Below are 20,561 nucleotides of genomic sequence, written 5' to 3'. Positions count from 1 at the left end.
CCTCTGACAATATATTACTACACTGGATCTTCTCCCTCATCTGGATTAAGAAAACGGCATCTTCATTGCTCCCTCGCTCACTCAAAGTCTATTTTCAAAACATTATCCATTATCTTTGTTCTTGTCAACACTCTACTTAAATCCTTCCTTTCTCAGAGTAAAAGCAAAAGTTCTTTTAATAGCCCAGGAGGTCTCAGATAATGATCTATTAGCCCTGCTGTTCAACATGCTTCCCTGGTGCCACATACAAACAACTTCTGACATCATCATCTAGCACTCCTTGTTTATTTCCCTCAAACTACCCTGGAGCTTTCTTACTCTTTTTATAACACATTATTAATTCCCTCACTTTTAAAGGCCTTCCCCCATGCCTTTCTTGCATTTTGCTCCCTCATATTCTTCATCCTTCCATCTCTCCTCATTTCTCACCTCATCAAATTCTCCGTAAGTATGTACGAAATTTTATTACAATCTATTATCAATCCTCCCTAACTCTCCTCTTTATTCCATGCACCTGCAGAGCACTTATCATCATCTAACATACTATACATTACTGAGTTATCTCTTTGTTGTCTTCATCTCTCCCACTACGCAGAAGGTAACTATCCTGTCTGTTTTGTGAAATGATATAAACTCAGCAGCCCAAAAGATGTCTGACAGATAATGAGGCTGATATGAATACATAAGATGTTTTCAAACTGATGTAAATCATTATGTTTTACTTTAAACATTGAAATTAATTTGCACTCCTTATAGTCAAGCTGTATACATAACAGGAAAGACTTGGAATGAAAGGTGGTAACATATCAAAAATTAGTATAGGAAAGCTACTTTTTACCACTACTGAGGCAATGAACTGCCATTCTTCTACCAATTTACCAGTTGTCAGAAAATGATAAAAATTAATGCTCTGTACTAGGGTCAGCAAATATTTTTTAAAGGGTCAAACAGTAAACATTTTAGACTTTGCAGGGCATTTACCAGTCTTTGCCATAACAATTAGCCTCTGCTATTACAGCAAAAACAAAACAAAACAAAACATACAGCCATATATAAAACAAATAAATGAGTGTATTTGTGCTCAGATAAACTTTACTCACAAAAACAAGGATTGGGCTGGCTTTGGCACATGAGCTGTAGTTTGCCAATTCCTGCTCGAAAGTGTATTATTTTTTTAAAGCCTAAATGACAACCAAACAGATTCAGTTATTTTTATCCAGGAATTGTAGACTATTTAACAGAAGAACTGAACATATTTATACTTGGTATTTGCTATTATTTCAAATACCTAATTGATATTATGAAAAATCTCCAAATTAAATAGAATTGATATAATCATGATATTACCTGTATTTACCCCTCCAGTTAAAATCCAGGCTCCAGTTGTAACTGCAGCTTTAATAAGACCTTTTCCAAGCAACTGCTTGATTCGTGGATGTAGTTCAAATTTCTGCATGCCCCCATGAACAGAGATAACAAGTTTGGGTAATTCCATTTGCCATTCTTTAAGCAGAAGTTGAAGAATGATTTCAGGTTTGGTGTCATACGATAGTCTCACATACTAAAATAAAAAATATTTTAAAGGGACAAAATAGTTGAATACGTTCACAGTTTTCATAATGCAACATTATCTCACTTTAGGAAAAAATTACTTGAATCAGATTATGTAAAAAGATTTTACAGGCTATTTTCAATATGTTTACATTCACAGGAATAAACAACGGCAACCAATTTTAGCTCTAAGATCAATGTTAGATCTTATAGAAGCAGTGAAACTATCTTATAAACATCTTTAAGACACAAATGTTACTTTGTATTCAATTAACAATCCAATTTACAATTCTATCCACACAGTATTACCTTCTTTAAGTATGAATACTCAGTGAGAAAGAAGTATTAAGACTGGATAAGATGATGGGAAAAGGGGAAAAAAAGAATTATATTAACAGAGGGACTTGGGTTGTGGCTCAGTGGTAAAGAACTTGCCTAATACATGTGAGGCACTAGGTTCAATCCTCAGCACCACATTAAAAAAAATAAATAAAATAAATGGTATTGCATCCATCTACAACTGAAATTTTTTTTAAAAAAACAGGGATTGAGGTTGTAGCTCAGTGATAAAATACTTGCCTCATACAATGTATAAGGCACTGAGGTTTGATCCTCAGTCCCACGTAAATAAATAAAATGGATAAAGGCATTCATTTACCTACAACTAAAAATATTTTTAAAAGACTAAAATATTAGAAATAAAATTTTTTTAATTAAAAAATATTTTAAAAAGAGGCTTTAGTCAAAGACTGCTACTATTAAAGACAAACACTGAATTATCTGTTTGAAAACTCTGTCGATGATCTGTAGACCATTTATAACAGAATTGTGAATATGCTATAAATTTTAAAAGGTATTTTAAATACAGATGATTTTCCCCCTTCACTGGAAGTAACTGGATTTGACTGAGTTGAGAAGTAATCAGAAAATCTTAAAGGGGCTGGGGATGTAGTTCAGTATAAAATGTGTACAGGCCCTGGGTTTGATCCGTAGCACCATATTTAAAGAACAAAAACAGACTGCTTCACAGTTATACTTCTGAAAAATCATCCCGTTCAAAAAGTAATAAAGGGGATGGGGGTGTAGATCAGCAGTAAAGCATTTGGCTAGCATGTGTAAGGCTGTGGGTTCAATCAACAGCATAACAAAATGATAATAATTACAATAATAGAAAATAAATTATCACATCTATGAAACACTTCCTCTGTTTTGAAGATTTTAAGTAACATCCTAAAACAATTGCAACAACCACTTTAATTCATTCTCCGTCTAAAGCACGTGCATGTATTAGTTCATAAGAAATCTGAAATAGTCAAATATTGGAAGATACAATTTTTTAGACATGTCTAAGAAAGGGTCTCTACAAAACAACATACTGCTTGCTCCTTTACAGAGAAGAAACAGTCAGTCACTCATGGTAGCACACACCTGTAATCCCAGCAACTTGGGAGGCTGAGACAGGATTGAAAGGTCAAAGGCAGCTTCAGTAATTTAGTGATACAGCAACTTAGCAAGACTCTATCTCAAATTTTTTTAAAATGGGTTGGGATATAGCTCAGTAGTAAAGCGCCCGTGGATTCAATTTCCAGAACAAAAAAGAGAGAAGAGGTGGGGGAACACAACAAATTTATGTAACAACAAACAAAGCCAAAATACCAGAATTCTACACAACTAAGTAGAAGACTGAAGTACCTTAAGAATATTTTGTAAACAGAGTTTGTTCTATACTGTCTTTTTGCATTAGTTTTATTTAACTCATTATTACACTTGAATACATAAAGCAGTGTTTGTAAACAGTCTAAAGTTATATTAAAAATTTATAAAAGACTTTGTTAGGAATAAATGAGGAATTTCATATCCAGTAATGATGAATTAGGTTGTTTTTATATGGTACTAGGGATTGAACCCAGAGTACTCCAGCCACTGAGCTATATTTCCAGTCCTTTTTGTTTTGAGACAAGGTGTCGCTAAATTGCGCAGGTTGGCCTCAAACTTGTGATTCTCCTGCCTCAGCCTCCAGAGTCAGTGGGATTACATGTGTGCAACAACACTATGACCAGCTTGACTAGGCTTTTTTGAACTACTCTACTTCTGGCAACTATAGAAACTAGAAAAACGGTAAATAAAATCTGTTTAAGGAATCAAGGAGTTACAAAGGCAATGAAAACTTTTAGGATTGATTCAGGAGAAAAAGAAAAGTTGTACAGAATGAGCCCGCCATTTGGCAGTGCTTTTCTCATCAAGGGGAGGAGGCAGGCAGAAGAATGGAAAGGTTATAATGTTTAAATCTAAATGATGAATAATTATGTTGCACAGGTTTAAAATACACAGAATTAAAATTCTGACCAATAAAAGCACGAAAATCACAGGGGAAACAAATACAGTTACAAATATTCTAGAAGTTCTTGCTTTGTAGAAGTGGTAAAAGTACTAACTCATGATAAAAGTACTAACTCGGGATAGATAACAAGTTAAAAATGCATTTTATACCATTTATTATAAAATTACAGAACAGAAAAAGAACATATGAATAACATACCAATAAAAAAGGAAATAAATAATTTTTAAAAACACTTATTCCAAAAGAATACAAGAAAGAAAAGGGACAAAGAAAGAAAATGGACAAATAGGTAATTAATATGATTGTAAACTTAAATATAAAACAGATTAAATTTTAAAAAACTATATACTGCTAAAAAGACATATCTTTCATTTGCTTAGTTTTTGAGACAGCATCTTGGTATGCTTCCCAACTGATCTTAAAACTTGTGAATTCAAGTGATACACTACACTGCCTTGGCCTCTGCAGAGCAGGTAGAACTAAAGGCTTGCCACCACCATGCTCACAAAAGACACCTATTAACATAAGAAAAGGTTAAAAGTGAGGGAAAAAAAAAAGAAGGTTTAGCTATCCTTTCAGAAAAAGGAAATTTCATTAAGAAAAATGACAAGAAATAAAGACATTTATAATTGATAAGAGGTTCAATCCACCAAAGATCTGAGACTAACTTTCCATCTTGGTACTATATAAACTGTTAGATAATAAATGCTTATTCTTTAGATAACAAAATAAATGAAGTTAAAAAAGAAAAAAATCAAGTATGTGACCTACCTTAGCTCTGTAGGAATGAGAACCCCCTTGAAAATTGATGACTCCATAAGCATCCGTTGGACTCTGTTCTGTATGCTTTTCCACAGACCATTCTTCTATTGCCTGATTAAAATGGTCACCCAATTTCACATCTGAGTATTTCATGGCAAGACTTGCAGTGAAACAAGCATGTTGCTTGACCAAGCGACCACAAAAACACCTAAAGGGGAAAAGTGATATTATAGAGACTTTTTTAAAAATTAAGTCAATGAGTGAAGTAATGAAGATGAAGAAAAGTTTGACTTTTTGATTTTAGAATATTGGTAAATGAATATCTTCATCACAGCACTGAGGTAGCCAAATAAACACATTAGAATATGATGATTATGATATTATAACCTAAATTTAGTGTAGGGCTTTCTAAAAAGATGGTATAGCTATACTGCAGAAACAGTTTCAGCAACAGTAAATGAACCACTAATAGAAAAATGTGAATGAATCTGAAAATCATGCTGAATGATAGAGGTTGGGTATCGAAGATACATATTTGTATGATTCCATGTGTACAGAATTCAAGAAAATGCAAATTAATCTATATAGTGACCAAAAGGGGATCAATGGTTGCCTGAGGTCAGGGGCATAAAGAGGGACAGAACTCTATCCAGAACATCATGTGGGACCATGATGCAAGAAACAAGAGTCTAATAAAGTCAGGTAGTCTCTCACTAATTTGATAAAATCTTAAAATCAGAGTTTGAGGAAATCATGGCAGCTAGAGTTTGTAGTGTAAAAAACAAAACAAAACAAAAAGGGAAAAGGTCACAAAGGGCAAGTTCCAAATATCTACAGAGGGGTCTTTCTTATTAGAAAAAACTACCCAAGGCAAAGGTAAGAACCACTAGACAGCAGAAGGTCAAACAATTCCTTAAGCTCATGAAGGACAGAGAACCATTTGGGTTCCCATCAAACAAAATTATCTTATAATACATACATACAGCCTAAGATAGGGTTTTCAGAAAAGTTTTGTCTAATTAGGACTAAATGAGATCTAGACAGCATACTTCTTGACAGGAAAATTTTTAAGTATTTTGAAACTAATGACACACTTAACTTGACAAAGTGTAAAAGCAAGATCTGAAAGGATCAAAATAATCCAAAATAACCTAACTACGTGCTAAAATAAGTCTAGAAGTCCCTAATGGAATATAATAAAATCCAGAACCCAACAACATAAAATTCATAATGTGAAGCACCCATTAAAAATTCCCAGGCATGCAAAAGGCAGGAAAACATAAATTAACAAGAAAACTATCTCACTAAATAAAGACCAGACAGTATATAGCAAAAAAAAAAAAAAATTGTGGTATATAAAGTTTAAATTAGAGAATATCTGAAAGCAATAGTCGTCTAAATTCTACCTTAAAAATAAAAAGAACAAATTAAACCCAAAGTAAACAGAAGGGAAAGAAATAATAAAAAGACAATGAAATATAAAAGAGAGAAAAACCAATGAAGGAAAACCAATAAAACAAAAAGTCCATTACTGAAAAGACCAATACAATTATCAAAATAAAATCAGAGAGATGAAGCAAAAAAATTGAATAGGGAATTAATTTACTTTTGTTTTGAGACAGGGTCTTGCTATGTTGCCCAGTAACTAGTTTTGAATTAATCATTACTAAACTTACAAAGAAAACTCAAGACCAAATGGCTTCACTGGTGAATTTAATGAAACATTTAAGAGAAAATAATCTCAATTCTACATACACTCTTCTATAAAATATAACAGGAAATATTCACTAATTCCATTTCATGAGATGAGACTCATCCCAGTTTAAAAAAAAAAAAAAAAAAGTATTATAAGAAAAAACTACAAAACTCATTAGGATAAACACAAAAACTTGTTAACCAAATATTAGTAAATGGAATCCTGCATTATATCAAAAGAATAATCAATTTCAAATGAGGTTAATAATGGGAATATAAGGTTGCTCCAAAATTCCTAAAACCACTTATCAACAGAGTAATGGAGAAAAACCTCTCAATCATACCAATAGATTTAGAAGGTGTCAGATGAAATTTAACATGCTCCTTATAGTTATAGACATTTTAGGAAACTGAGGACACTTCACTTCAACACAGTTTAGATCTTATCAATGAGTACTGTGATTCACTCTAGCTATTACCAAATCTAATGGGTTGTCTTGAGAACTCACAACACAAATGTGGACAAAATATATGAGAAAACGGCTTTCAGGCACTGAACAAGAGGAACCACGAAACCCTATTTGAAATGAAGATAAAACCTGAAATAACACCCCATGACTACCTAGGCTAGGGGCAATTTCTCAACCATTGTATATATAAAGGTGCTCAGAGAGAAAATGGCAATGTTACTGAGCTAGGCAAGAAAACAAAAATAGTTGGCATTTGTAGCAAGGCACCTGAGAAGAGGGATTCCAGAGGATATAAAAAAAACTCAAATGGAGATTCACAATGGGTCCTTGGCCATGGTCTAATGTTTATCTGTGTCAGGCAAGATTCTGTAATGCCTAGCAGAAATTATCTTCTGTGTGTCTCAGAATGGGGTCATAAAGATTTGAGAGACATTGCACTTTTAGTTCAAAGTAAAAAGAGACCATCAAGCACCTTAAGCATTCAGATGAAACCCCAAAAAGGCTATACCTTACAAGTAAGGTCCACATTCTAGGATTAAGTTCAAACTAGGAATAGAACTGCCTTAACAAGAAAATCAAACCTCAAACCGAAGAACAGCCAATAATTCAATCATCTGTCAGATCGAAATCAAAGACCCTTTAGGGGCTGGGGTTGTGGCTCAGTGGTAGAGCGCTTGCCTGGCATGTGTGAGACACTGGGTTCGATTCTCAGCACCACATATAAATAAATAAATAAATAAAATAAAGACCCATCAACAACTTAAAACATTTAAAAAAAAAAAAAAAAAAAAAAAGACCCTTTAAAGATAACATAACTTAGAATTCCTAGAGGAGATCCTCTATAATGTCTAACCTACAATAAAAATGACTAGACATACGAAAAAGCAAGAAAACATGGTCCATTATCAAGAAAAAAAGAATTAAATCAATAGAGACCCTAACTGATGCAGATGTTGGAATTAATAAAAAATTGAATACAGGTTTATAAATAAATATATTTGAGAACTTTGAAATGAAAACTTTAAAAAAGAATCAAATAAATTCTAAAACAAATATACAGTATGAAAAAGTTTGCAGCATACTAGTAATTGTAGAAATAAGGGTTATAAGCACAGATCAACAGAAATTATCCAATTTGATAAGCAGAAAAAAAATGAATTACAATAAAACCAAATCACAGCAACCTGTGGAAATATCTGGAGTTCCAGAGAACTAGTCCAGAGAGAGAAAAAAAAAAAAAAAAAAAAATTGGGTAGCAAAGTATTTTAAGAACAATTTTAAGTATTTTCACCTTCTCAATTAGGTGAAAAGTTTGAACTTACAGACATTTCTGTACACAGAGTAAGTACAAAGAGAATTATTCTTAGGTACATCATAGACAAGTTACTGTGCATGAAGCAACAAAAAAAATGTGTATTAAAAAAAAAAATCTTTCAAGTAGCCAAGAGAAAAAAAATTACAAACTGGGAACAATTACACGAGTGACTGCATCTCACCAGAAACAAGAGCCAGAAGATAAAATGACAACCTGTTAAGTGCTGCAATGAGGAAACTCGACTCAGAAATTTATATCCAGTGAAAATGTCCTCTAAATATGAAAGTAAAATATTTTCAGATATATCTGTACTTAATAAATGCTAAAAGAAGTAGAAGTTCTTCAACCTGAAGAGACATAAGGCTGATGGAACTTCATCTATAAGAAGATGAATACCACTGAAGGCAATAAAAATAAAAGCAAATGTAAAAGACTGTCAGTTGTTTTCTGTTGACTTCATTGACTGGAAAACAAATTCAATGTACCTAAAATAAACTCATTCTATAGTCTTGTTTCTAGCCTACCAGAGACATAAAATCTTCTTCCTCTACTAAACAGCATTACCATTTACTCAACTGCCTAACTTACATTCAAAAATTCTATTGCATTTACTTAATTTGTGAATCCCTTCAAATGTATCTACTTCCCTTTATAATCAGAGCAACTATCTTAATTCAGGGTGTCTTTTTTTTTTTAGTTGTATATGGACACAATGACTTTATTTTTATGTGGTGCTGAGGATGGAACCCAGTGCCTCACACATACTAGGCAAGCACTCTACCACCAAGCTGCAGTCTCAGCCTTCAGGTTGTCATTTTTTTTGCCATAATTATTCCAAAACTTTCAGAATTGGCCTTTTCCCCTTATCCAGTCTCCTCAAACTTGCCAACTGCTGGAAGGGACAGAGGGAAAGAAGGAAAAAATCTAGCATATTACTCACCTTTATAATATTCTTCTAATGCAAAATCAAAAGCATATGAGATAGTATACATAAAACTTAAATAACTTGGCCCCTACCTATTCTCCAGGCTTAGATCTCTGCAATCTCCATTTTACATTCTTCAGTCTCCTGAAAGAACTATGATGTCCTTAACTGTCAGGCCTTCCCAAGATCTGTTCTTTCTGCCAAAAACCCCTTTCTTTCATTCTTTGTCCAACTAACTCACACTCAACTAACTTTAGAACTCTGCTCAGGTAGCTCTATTTGAGTTTTAAACAGCAGTGCCTGATCCTTCACCTCAAGTCTGGATAAATCATCCTTCAAATATAACAGGATGCAAGTTTTATCACACTGTATTCTAACTATTCTAATATATTAGCATAGTCTAACTAGTATTTCTAATATATTAGTTTTGTTTATTTTTCAATTACGTTAAACTTACCTCACAAGTTGTTGACAAATTTGACATCCTGGAAGGCATCTACAAAACATAAAGGTAAATAATTCACAATCTCATGGAAAACTTTTTAAATTTTAAACCAAACTATATAAATTACAAAAAAGAAACAAAGGTATATATTTAATTTTCAGTAGGTAACATATATCATGTGTACCTTGATTTGTATGTAAGTTAACATTTTAAATTCACACAACTTCCTTATTTTAAATATAATCAGTTCTGACACAAAATCTAGAAAGCATAAATTAAAATTAAAAACAAAGTAGTGATCTCCAAGATAAGTAAAAAACCTGACAGGCTTAACAGCATGTACCTTAAACGAGGGAAGAGAATATATAAATATTTGCATGGACATGCAAAGACTATTTCTGGAGAATATTTCAAAGGAATGGATACCAGATTACTTTGGTAAGGAGAATTTACAGCTAAAGCATAGTAGTGGAAAGGAAACTGTCACTTAAAACATTTGGCTCCTTGTAAACTTTTGAATCAGGAGCATAAACTATCTAGTAATATAAAGTTAATTTGAAATTCCTACTAGTATAGAAAGAACTGACCAGCTAATTAAGTTTGAAAGTTATGTCTCACATGGATAATTTCAGCTGAAGACACTTATTAACAGTTTGAGGGGTTTTTTGGTGCTACTGGGGATTAAACCCAGGAATGCTCTACCTCTGAGCTATAGTTCCAGTCCTTTTTTAAATTTTGAGACAGGGTCTTGCTAAATTTGTCCAGGCCGGCCTCAAACTTGTGATCCTGCCTTAGCCTACCAAGCACCTTGTGGTGGCATTTACCACCACACCTGGCTATGAGGTTTCTTTAACACTTGACAAGTGTTTTTATTATCTGTATTGCAAAGTGAAATAAATTATAGAAAATAAGCTCCTTACTGATAACACAATCTATTTTTTGAAATAAAGAAAAATTACAACTTTTTCAGTTTTATTTGAAAACTGGCACACTGACCTAACGAGACCTAAGTTCTAACCACGTGAATTGCTGATGTAATATTAACATATATCTTTAATAAGCAGTAAAAAAATCAGAATCATACAATCTAATGATTGGAAAAGACATTAAGGTTATCTAAGGAGTTAATCAGGGATTGGGGATATAGCTCAGTTCATAGAGTGCTTGCCTGTCAAACATAAGGCCCTGGGTTCAATCCCCAGCACCACCACCAAAAAAAAAAAAAAAAAAAAAAAAAAAAGTTAATCAAAATATTTAAAGAATTTACTTTAAAATGGAAGGATATTTAAAGAACATACTTAACAGTAATCAAATAAATGCAAATTCAAAACTACAATACTATTGCAATTACTGTTGATTAAAAACAAAATTTCAAGGCCAGTCTGGACAACAAAGTGATATTCTATCTTCTTTATTAAAAAGGAGGGGTGAGGGGAGAAAAGGAAAAAAATTTTTTAAAGTACTCTATTTTCAACTTAGCACCTTTTCTTAAAGATGACAGAATATGTTACTCTAGTCAGACATTCCTACTTGCTACCAGTAATGATGTATACTAGTTTAATCCTTTAAGAAAGTATTTGGCATTACATAAACTAAGGGAGGTGAGACATTAAATATAAAAAGAAAGTTTCATCCACAAAAATCTTCATTGTGGCCTAATGTTAATTTATAAAGGCCACAAACTGAAAACAACTCAAATGACTTGTAGATATAAGTATATAAACTATGGAAAATACACTAATAGAATATTAACTATCATTTTAATAAAAAAACTGTAATATAAAAAAATTAAACATTATGTTTAAAACCAGATATATTTTATATAGATAGAATGAAGCAATATTTTAAAACAAACACTAAGTACTGAGGAAAAATTAAAAACAAATGGCTGTCTTGATGTATTGAAACTGAGTACAGGGTCACTGCTTCTCAATTTTTAAAAACTTATGTACATTACTCTTACAATAGAAATGTGTTCATTTTAAGTAAAAAAGTCATTCAAAATTAGGATCTTAACTCCTAAAATAAAGAGAAATGTTGAATCCAAATGGCAGGTTTAAGTAACGTAAACAATGAAAGACTTTGTTTGCTTTGGAAATTTTATTCGACAAATAGTTACCTAGTATTCATTATGGATAAAAACTCGCACTGTGATTTGTGAAGTTAACAGTTAAAAAAAATTACCTTATTTAGCTATTTTTTCATAAGAGTTACATACTTAATGGAAGTAAAAGTTGCAGAGAAGGTAATCTGATAAACAGGGTTTGACAAGAGATAGAAAAAGAAGATGTAAAAATCTTGTAAATGTCAATTTTTTTCTAAATGCCTGAGAAGAGAGGTACTCTACAAAGTAAGGAAATAACGATGTCTTTGATTTGCCTTTTTAAGCTTTTTTTAAAAAATTTTTAGGCAACAGAAAAAAATTAGCAAAAATGTTTCTTACATATATATCATGAGGTCAACCTTTTCTTGAATTATAGTTAATATCCTTTACTTTCAACTTTTTTCTATTATCAAACCCACTTTAAAGACCAAAAAGACAATCAGAGACACCCACAGTCTTTGAAAATACATTTAATAGTTTTCCAGTAAATGCTCATTTATCCATACACTGGCAAATAAAGGAGTGACAGGGACTGGGGATCTAGATCAGTGGTAGAGCACTTGCCTAGCATGTGTGAAGTCTTTGGTTCATTCCCCAGCAATGCTCACCCCAAATGCCACCCCCCACACCAAAATAGTGACTAGTAGGTTTACATTGGTTTCTTCAGCATGAACCACAGAGCTGGGTATTCAGTAGATGCCCAATAAATAGATGTATACACATGTTTTGAGTTCTAAAGATGACTGAATGAATAATTTTAAGAGCAAAAAAGAGAGACATTACCTACCTATCTCTATAATACATTAGCATAATTTGAGTTGGAGATAGGGAAACACTTTGAGGAAGAAATTTTATACTGTAAATGTCATTAAGAACTCTTCTGATATCTTGCTCATCTTACTTTTCCCATTCCCAAAATAATATTAACAATAACTACAAAAATTAAGTGACTACAAATAATTCAATGATTTTTGCTTTCAATGAATAAATAGCAATATAATTCATATCTAAATTCCTAGAAGATCCCAAAAGAAACAAAGGTATGCTTACCTGTGAGGGTCCTTGGAACTTGGTATAATGTATACACATTCCCTCTTGGTCAAAGTGCTTTCTATCCAGGATTTCTGGGACTAAAGTTTTAAAGGAAGGTTTGTAAGTTAACCCATTAATACAAGAAGAAAACAATTTCATGATAAATACATAAAAATATATTTCCATACTATTTAATTTTGTTTTAATCCATTAGTCAGTATACTCTTAGTGATGACAGCACACTTAAAACATTAGAAAAATTCCATTTAAATCCAATGTGATTTAACAGGGCAGTGCTGAGAAAAAAAATCAAGTGAGATTTTCACTGTGAGCCAAAAACCTCCAGAGGGACCACTGTGATCCTGGGATATGGACCATCTAAAAGACAATTAAAAGTGACTGTCAGTGGGAATCAATAATTGGTATAGATTCAAACTAAAAAGCTTTCTCTCAGCAAAGAAAACTATCAGCAATGTGAAGAGAGAGCCTACAGAATGGGAGAAAATCTTTGCCACATATATTTCAGATAGAGCACTAATCTCCAGAATCTATAAAGAACTCAAAAAACTTTACACCAAGAATACAAATAACCCAATCAACAAATGGGCTAAGGAAATGAACAGACACTTCACAGAAGAAGATCTACAAGCAATCAATAGATATATGAAAAAATGTTCAACATCTCTAGTAATAAGAGAAATGCAAATCAAAACTACCCTAAGATTTCACCTCACCCCAATGAGAACGGCGATTATCAAGAATGCAAGCAACAATAGGTGTTGGAGAGGATGTGGGGAGAAAGGTACACTCATACATGGCTGGGGGTTGCAAATTAGTGCAGCCACTCTGGAAAGCAGTGTGGAGATTCCTTAGAAAACTTGGAATGGACCCACCATTTGACCCACTCTGTGGCCTATACCCAAAGGATTTAAAATCAGCATACTACAGTGATGCAGCCACATCAATGTTCATAGCTCCTCAATTCACAATAGCTAGATTGTGGAACCAACCTAGATGCCCTTCAATAGATGAATGGAATTGTGATTATATATACACAATGGAATATTACTCAGCCATAAAGAAGAATAAAATTATGGCATTTGCAGGCAAATGGATGAAGTTTGAGAATATCATGCTAAGTGAGATAAGCCAATCCCAAAAAACTAAAGGCTGAATGATCTCTCTGATAAGCGGATGATGAGACATAATGGGGGTGGGAGAGAGGCAAGAATGGAGGAAGGATGGATTGTATAGAGAAAAAGAGGGGTAGAAGGGGTGGGGGAAAGGAAAAATAACAGAATGAGCAAACATCATTAACCTATGTACATGTATGATTACACAAATGGTATGACTCTACTTCATGTACAACCAGAGAAACAAGTTGTACCCCATTTGTTTACAAAGAATCAAAACAAATAAATTATTTTTTTAAAAAGTGACTGTCAGATTGATTTTTTTTTTTCCATGTGTTAGGGATCAAATCCAGGGCCTCCAATATGTGAGGCAAGTGCTCTAACCCTGAATTACATCCCCAGCCCTTTTTATTTTGAGATAGGTTCTTGCTAAGAAGCACAGTCTCACTGTCAGATTTAATTTAAAAACAAAGCCCAGCTAAGATACTAGGTATTTCTAAGATATATACCTAAATCGTAAGAGCATGACAGAAAAAGACATCAAGCAAAATTCTAAACAAAAGAAAGATAATATTTTTTAAAAAGATGCTAAAAATCAATAGGGATAGAATGGGGGCCAGAGTTGAAACTTAGTGGTGGAATGCTTCCCTAGGATGTATGAGGCACTGGGTTCAATCCTCAGCACCACTTAAAAATAAATAAATAAAATAAAAGACCATTTACCACTAAAAAATGTTTTGTTTTGTTTTTTAAAACTAGGGATAGAATGGGTTGTCACATAATTACAAATATTCAATCTACCAAAACTGAAAACAAATAAAATTAAATAAAAGAGCCTTAAAATACATAAAGCAAAAATACGGAGAATTAGACAATATGGGATCACAACATAAGATTAACACATTTCTCTATTAAATAAACAAAAATCAGGAAAGGTATTTAGAAGGTTTTAACAAGCCTGACTTAATGAGTATATGCTTATTTCTGCATATAACAAACAGAAGACCTATTCACTTTTCTCAAGTATACATGGGGCATTTATAAAAACTGATCATGCACTTAACCATAAAGCAAACTTACAACAAATTTTCAAACAACAGGTATCTTTCAGATGATATTAACTAATCACAGTGCAATTAACAAAATGTAAATCAAAAATTTTAAGCTCTTGATATCTGAAACTACTTAAATAACTTACAAATCAAAGAAAAAGATAATTAAAATTTAAAACTCTTAGAAGTGACGAATAAAAAGTCTATGCATTTTGAAATCTAAGCAATGTAATATAAATGGTACTTGAGGGAAGTATAGCCTTAAGGGATTATATTAGAAAACAAAGGCTGAAAATTAATGAGCTAAGTGTCTAATTTTAAAAATATACTGGAAAAATTATATTGAAAGAAAGAAAAATAAAAAGTAAAAAATAAATGAAAAATTAAAAACAAAGTGAAGATAAATTCCTAAGTAAAGCTCCATTAAAGTGGAACAAGAGAGAGCATAAATAACAGTAAAAGTGAAAAGACAAAATATAAAGAAAGAATAGAAAATAACAGGCCACTATCAACATTTAAAAACATGAAATATACATATCCTAGGAAAAATATAACAGTTCAGAAGAAAAGGATTAAACACACACACAGAAAAGTGGTACACTAGAAAAACTGAAAAGTTTGCAAGAATTTTTCACACTATATTTTCAATCTTTCAATAAATCTGAAATTTCAACTTTTGAAAGACTTTTTAATTTATTAAAAAAAATTAGTTGTTGATGGACCTTTATTTTATTCACTTATTTATATCTACTGCTGAGAATCAAACCCAGTGCCTCACATATGCTAGGCAAGCGCTCCACCACTGAACCACAACCCCAGCTTTTTAATTAATTTTTATAACCTCTCTTAGGCTTCTCTTAGACTCTCTATCCTACTACTGATGACTGATTAGAAAGAACCACCAAAGAGAAGAGGTATTACATACTGAGATTAAGAGAAATTCTACAAAATTGAGTAATGATTTTAGGTTTCATCGTCCTCTCATTGGCCACCAGAATAATATAACAAAAAGCTTATGTTTCAAAAGGAAACCTATGAGAGAAGAGAATTCTGGACAAAATTATGATGAATTAAGTTTTGCAGGAGACTTTCTTGAGTCTACTTCAGGCACCCTGATGATAATAAATCTTAGAAGTTACCTCAACATTTTAACTTCTGTTTTCAAAATTCTGTGTTTCCTTACCTACAATCAAAATGTCCATTTCCTAGGTAAAAGGTTCTCCTTTATGTAGGCTCACTTAGGTAGGAGCAAATCACACCATGATACTCCAACCATCAAGAAAAAAAATCACTGGATGCCCTCTGGAACTTAGGGCCCTTCATCAGTAAAAATTTTCTATTTGCTAAAGCTAATGTGGCATAGTACCTCCAGCATTTTACTCTAAAATCTGCTTATCTCCTAAAGAACCTCCTTCTTTACATCCCTTGTCGGGTGGTGGGAATCACTCTAACTTCACTGTAAGTCATTTTGCTCCTAGTATACACACAGCAAATCCAATTTTGATTCAACCCAATTCCCCACCCACTCTATGACTTGCATGTATACTGTTAATATGACTAAAGAAAACACGTTACCTGACTGGTTTCATTTTAAAACTCTGAACATGAACCTCAATTACCTTTTAATGATGCTCCCAAATCACACTACGCTTCCTTGGTCTACCTTCTCGCTCTCATGGATGATTTCTCATGATCTCCTCTCAAACTTCCAACCCTCCTCCATCATTCCCACTCTTCCTTTCCATTTCACTGAAGCAATCAGCCAGCTCTTCCACAAACTTTTATCACATCTATCCAACCAATGAGTACATCCACATATTCTGCCTTCCCTCATGTGACTTATCTGTACTCCAACAACTCTTCACATGCCCTAAGTACTATGCCTCAAAGTCAATTCTCCACCAATTCTCTTCTCATATTTTCCTTCTTTTACATCTCATTCCCATCAGCATGCAACAAGCTCTTATTCTCCAAATCTTTAAAAATAAAAGGCAACAAGCGTTTTCTTCATTTCACAATCCCTTAGGCTATCTTCTGTTTCTGCCTACAACCTACAGTGAAGAGCATAAAGAAAACAGTTTTTTTGGTTGTTATTGGGTTTCTTCCTCCTTTTCTTCTTCTTTCAGAACCAAGGTCAGATTTTCAAGCCAAGTACTCTTTTGAAATAAGGTTTTGCAAGCTATCAATGACATTCTTTAATGTTAATTAAAAGTCAATTTTCAGGTCTCATCTTCAGCAACACTCAACAAAGTTGACCATTAACATCCTTGCCCATGGTCTACTCCTTTTATCTCCTTGCTAATTCATTCGTTTCTCCCAAATCTTTTATTATTTTTTTTTGAGACTATTTAAGTTTGGGGCTTATTTGGTTTTGTTTGTTTGTTTGTTTGTTTTGTTTTTTTGTGGTGCTGGGGATTGAACCCAGGGCCTTGTGCTTGCAAGGCGAGCACTCTACCGACTGAGCTATCTACCCAGCCCGCTTATTTGGTTTTTGAAGTGCTGGGAATTCAACCCAGGGTTCTGCCTACGCTCAATACATGTTGTAGCATTGGATTACATCTCCAGCGCTCCCCAGTCTTTTTAAGGCTGCCATATCCAATCTTTAAAAGGGTCGACTTCAGACTTCTTTTTCCCAACTACATTCACTGTTTTAGTGCTCATCCCGGATTATCATTGATTCAGTGGATAACTTACAAATTTATATTTCCATTCCAGATCTTCCCCTGAACATCATGCTCATGATCTAAGAGCTCTATCCAGACACAACTTTTTTTTTTTTAACTTTATTTATTTATTTTTATGTGGTGCTGAGGATTGAACCTAGTGCCTTGTACATGTGAGGCAAGTGCTCTACCACTGAGCCACAGCCCCAGTCCCTCCAGCCCTATCTTGATGTCTATAATCATTGGCAAACAATATGGTCAAAACTGAACTTTCACCTAAACACTCATTTCTCATGCAATCATTCCCATCTCAGTAAATGGAACTCCATTCTTCTAATTCCATTCTGAAAAGGAGAGCTTTAAAAACCTTGGACCTAGTCATTCATTTTGTTCTCTGGATAAATATCTGAAGTCCAGAGCAATGGGACTGTCCCCAGGATCACATTTTGAGCAATGTCCTGGGAACCAGGAGATCTGGTTGACATAAAACTAATACTTTTATCCCTGGTCCTTTCTCAAATTCCACAACCACACACTGAAGCTAAGCAAATCACCTCTAAATGGGAAGGGTAGGGGACAGACATATATTCTTGTGACTTCTGCTTGCAACTTGAAAAAAATAATAATTTGGTAGTGGTGCTCTCACACATGATGAGGTGAGGCAGAATTTCTATCAAATTTAATCTAGTCTACTGTTTTAAACTTAAGAAATTTTTGTTATGTTTTTATTATGAAGACATGTAATACTTAGGGGTGGCACTAAAATTACAGAATGATTTGTGATTTAAAATGTTTGCTTCCCAGAAAATTCAGGACTGGTTTGTTTTTTTAAAAAGGCAGATTCGTGATTGTACTTATTCCTTCACTTTTACTGGTTGCTTAATTAATAAAAAATTTAGATCTAGACAGTATAATATAAGATCTGTTTGGACTTTCTCCTTTTACACTATTCAGAGACAACTAGCCATGACCACAGTTCAGTAGGATTTTAATAAAGAAGCCCACACCTAGACATTATATTGGTGAAACTTAACTAAATGAAGATTAAAAATAACAACAAAATAAACCTTAAATAGTTAATTTAGAATAAGTCAAGAGCTAAGGTATTTATATGTGATCTTCAATTACAGCTGTAAGTTACACTTATAAAACACCTTAAGCCTTATGCTATTTTCATACATGTAAAGTTCCTGAAGATAGTGGTTGTTTATAAACTGCTTTATCCAACAAATGAAGGTCCTGGGACTACAAAAGCCCACCAGGGAATCTTTCTGGGCTCAACCACGGACAAAGATGCCCAAAATACCATAGGCTGCCCTTGGTACCAGACTCTTAGAAAAACAGATTAAGGGTTACAGATTGCCAACAATGCCGCAAATGTTCCTCTTTGCCTCCTGGTGGCACATTCTGTAATCCCAGTGACTAGGGAGGATGTGGCAAGGAAGATCACAACTTTGAGGCTAGCCTCAGCAACTTAGCAAGACCCTGCCTCAAAATAAATAATATAAAAGTGGTAGAGTATTCCTGGGTTCAATTCCTAGTACTGCAAAAAAAATGAAAGAAAAAATTCTTCTTTGGTAAGAGTTCTTGGATCAACCATGCAGCAGACCACTTGAGTTAAAGGTGACAAGATACACATTGAGTAGGTAGGTACAGAATTACCCTTGCCTTATGATCAAAAACCTTATTATGAATACCACAGAATAGTATTCAACCTTAAAAAAAAGAAAGAGATCCTGCCATTTGCAACAACATGTATGAAACTATAAAGCCATTATCTCTTCTAACAACCTAATAGCTTCCAAAGGTCAGGGGAGGAGATAAGTCCAGTTACAGGTCTCACTGCACACAGGGAAATTCCAAGTCACCTTTATTACTAGATATTTAGTTTCCCAATTCACATTCAATTTACCCACAAGCGACATAAAAATGTTGCCTAAAATCATAGTTGACACTAATATATCCTTTCAAAGCTGTGAAAGAAACTAAGAGTTTTTAAAAAAAAAAGGTCAGTTATTCATACAACAGATAAAAAGAGTTTTGTTAACCCTTTGCTCAAAGTGCATATAACAAGAAAATAATTAACAGAAACAATGTTATCAGGCACTGTTCTAAACATTTTATGTGCATTTTATATGCCTTAAACTCTTTTTGGGCTCACAAACCTATGAAGGGAGTGCTATTAGTACTCCCACATTATAGATACAAAGACTTAGACAAAGAATCTAGAAAACCAAAGCCACACAGCTAACAGTTTGTCCTGACTTTTTAAGAGATATGTAAAATAAGCATTACAAAATCATGATGATACCCTTTCAATATGCTACCTTTCTTACATCTTTTCTTAAATTGATGGGTAGAAATAGAATTACTTTCAAAATGAAAATTCTAATGTGATCACTCTACACATAATTTTCTGAACATAGAAAATAAAAACAGAACAAAATGGCTAATATACTTCTTCTAAACAGTGGTAATTTCTAGAACTGCTAACCAGCATTAAGCCTTTCTCCTTTTCTTTCTCCTATTCTGCCTCTCAGCAATTATCTGCCTGAGCATCTCTGACTACAATTATTCAAGATAGGGTAGAGACAGGTATGGGGAAATTAAATCAACAGACTTCAAAAAATAGACTAATACCAATAAATCATAGGTTCTAAATAGAGGGTTGCAAAACTCTGGATATTAATTAACTGAAAATTTCATTCCAATTATCCAATGAATCAGATACATATTTTTCATAGTTAAAACCTTCCTACTAACAGCAAATTAAAATATTTTCACTTAAGAGATAGTTATATAAGAGAGAAAAATTAATTCCAAGTAGTATTTGACATAAAAATGATCAGAGTTCTCTCTACAAAGATTAGTCTGGCAGGGAGAAAACTAAATGAGTAGTTTCTAATTAGCAAATCCATCCAAAACTTTAGCAAAACTATTTGCTAAGCCACTTAAATTGTGTCACTTCCATGCTCACAATTTTTTACTAAATTTGTGCCTTCAGGGACATACAACTTTAGCCAGTTTTAAGACTATCTCCTACCACTCCTTCCACCTTATACACCAATTTTGT

The 20,561-nt window shown here is 33.3% G+C and overlaps 1 protein-coding gene across 1 annotated transcript in view; it reads right to left on the bottom strand.

Annotated features, from left to right (window-relative positions):
• Positions 1-20,561, bottom strand: part of Trpm7 (transient receptor potential cation channel subfamily M member 7) — a 100,430-nt gene that overhangs the window by 69,634 nt on the left and 10,235 nt on the right. The window contains 4 exon segments of the mRNA XM_047542129.1: positions 1,348-1,561; positions 4,664-4,862; positions 9,517-9,555; positions 12,659-12,738. Of these exon segments, the coding sequence (XP_047398085.1) occupies positions 1,348-1,561; positions 4,664-4,862; positions 9,517-9,555; positions 12,659-12,738 (532 nt within the window).

Source organism: Sciurus carolinensis, chromosome 2 (assembly GCF_902686445.1).
Source record: "Sciurus carolinensis chromosome 2, mSciCar1.2, whole genome shotgun sequence".
NCBI classification, from domain to species: Eukaryota; Metazoa; Chordata; class Mammalia; order Rodentia; family Sciuridae; genus Sciurus; species Sciurus carolinensis.
The sequence above is the reverse complement of the archived record's forward strand: the minus strand, read 5'-3'. Positions and strand labels throughout refer to the sequence as shown.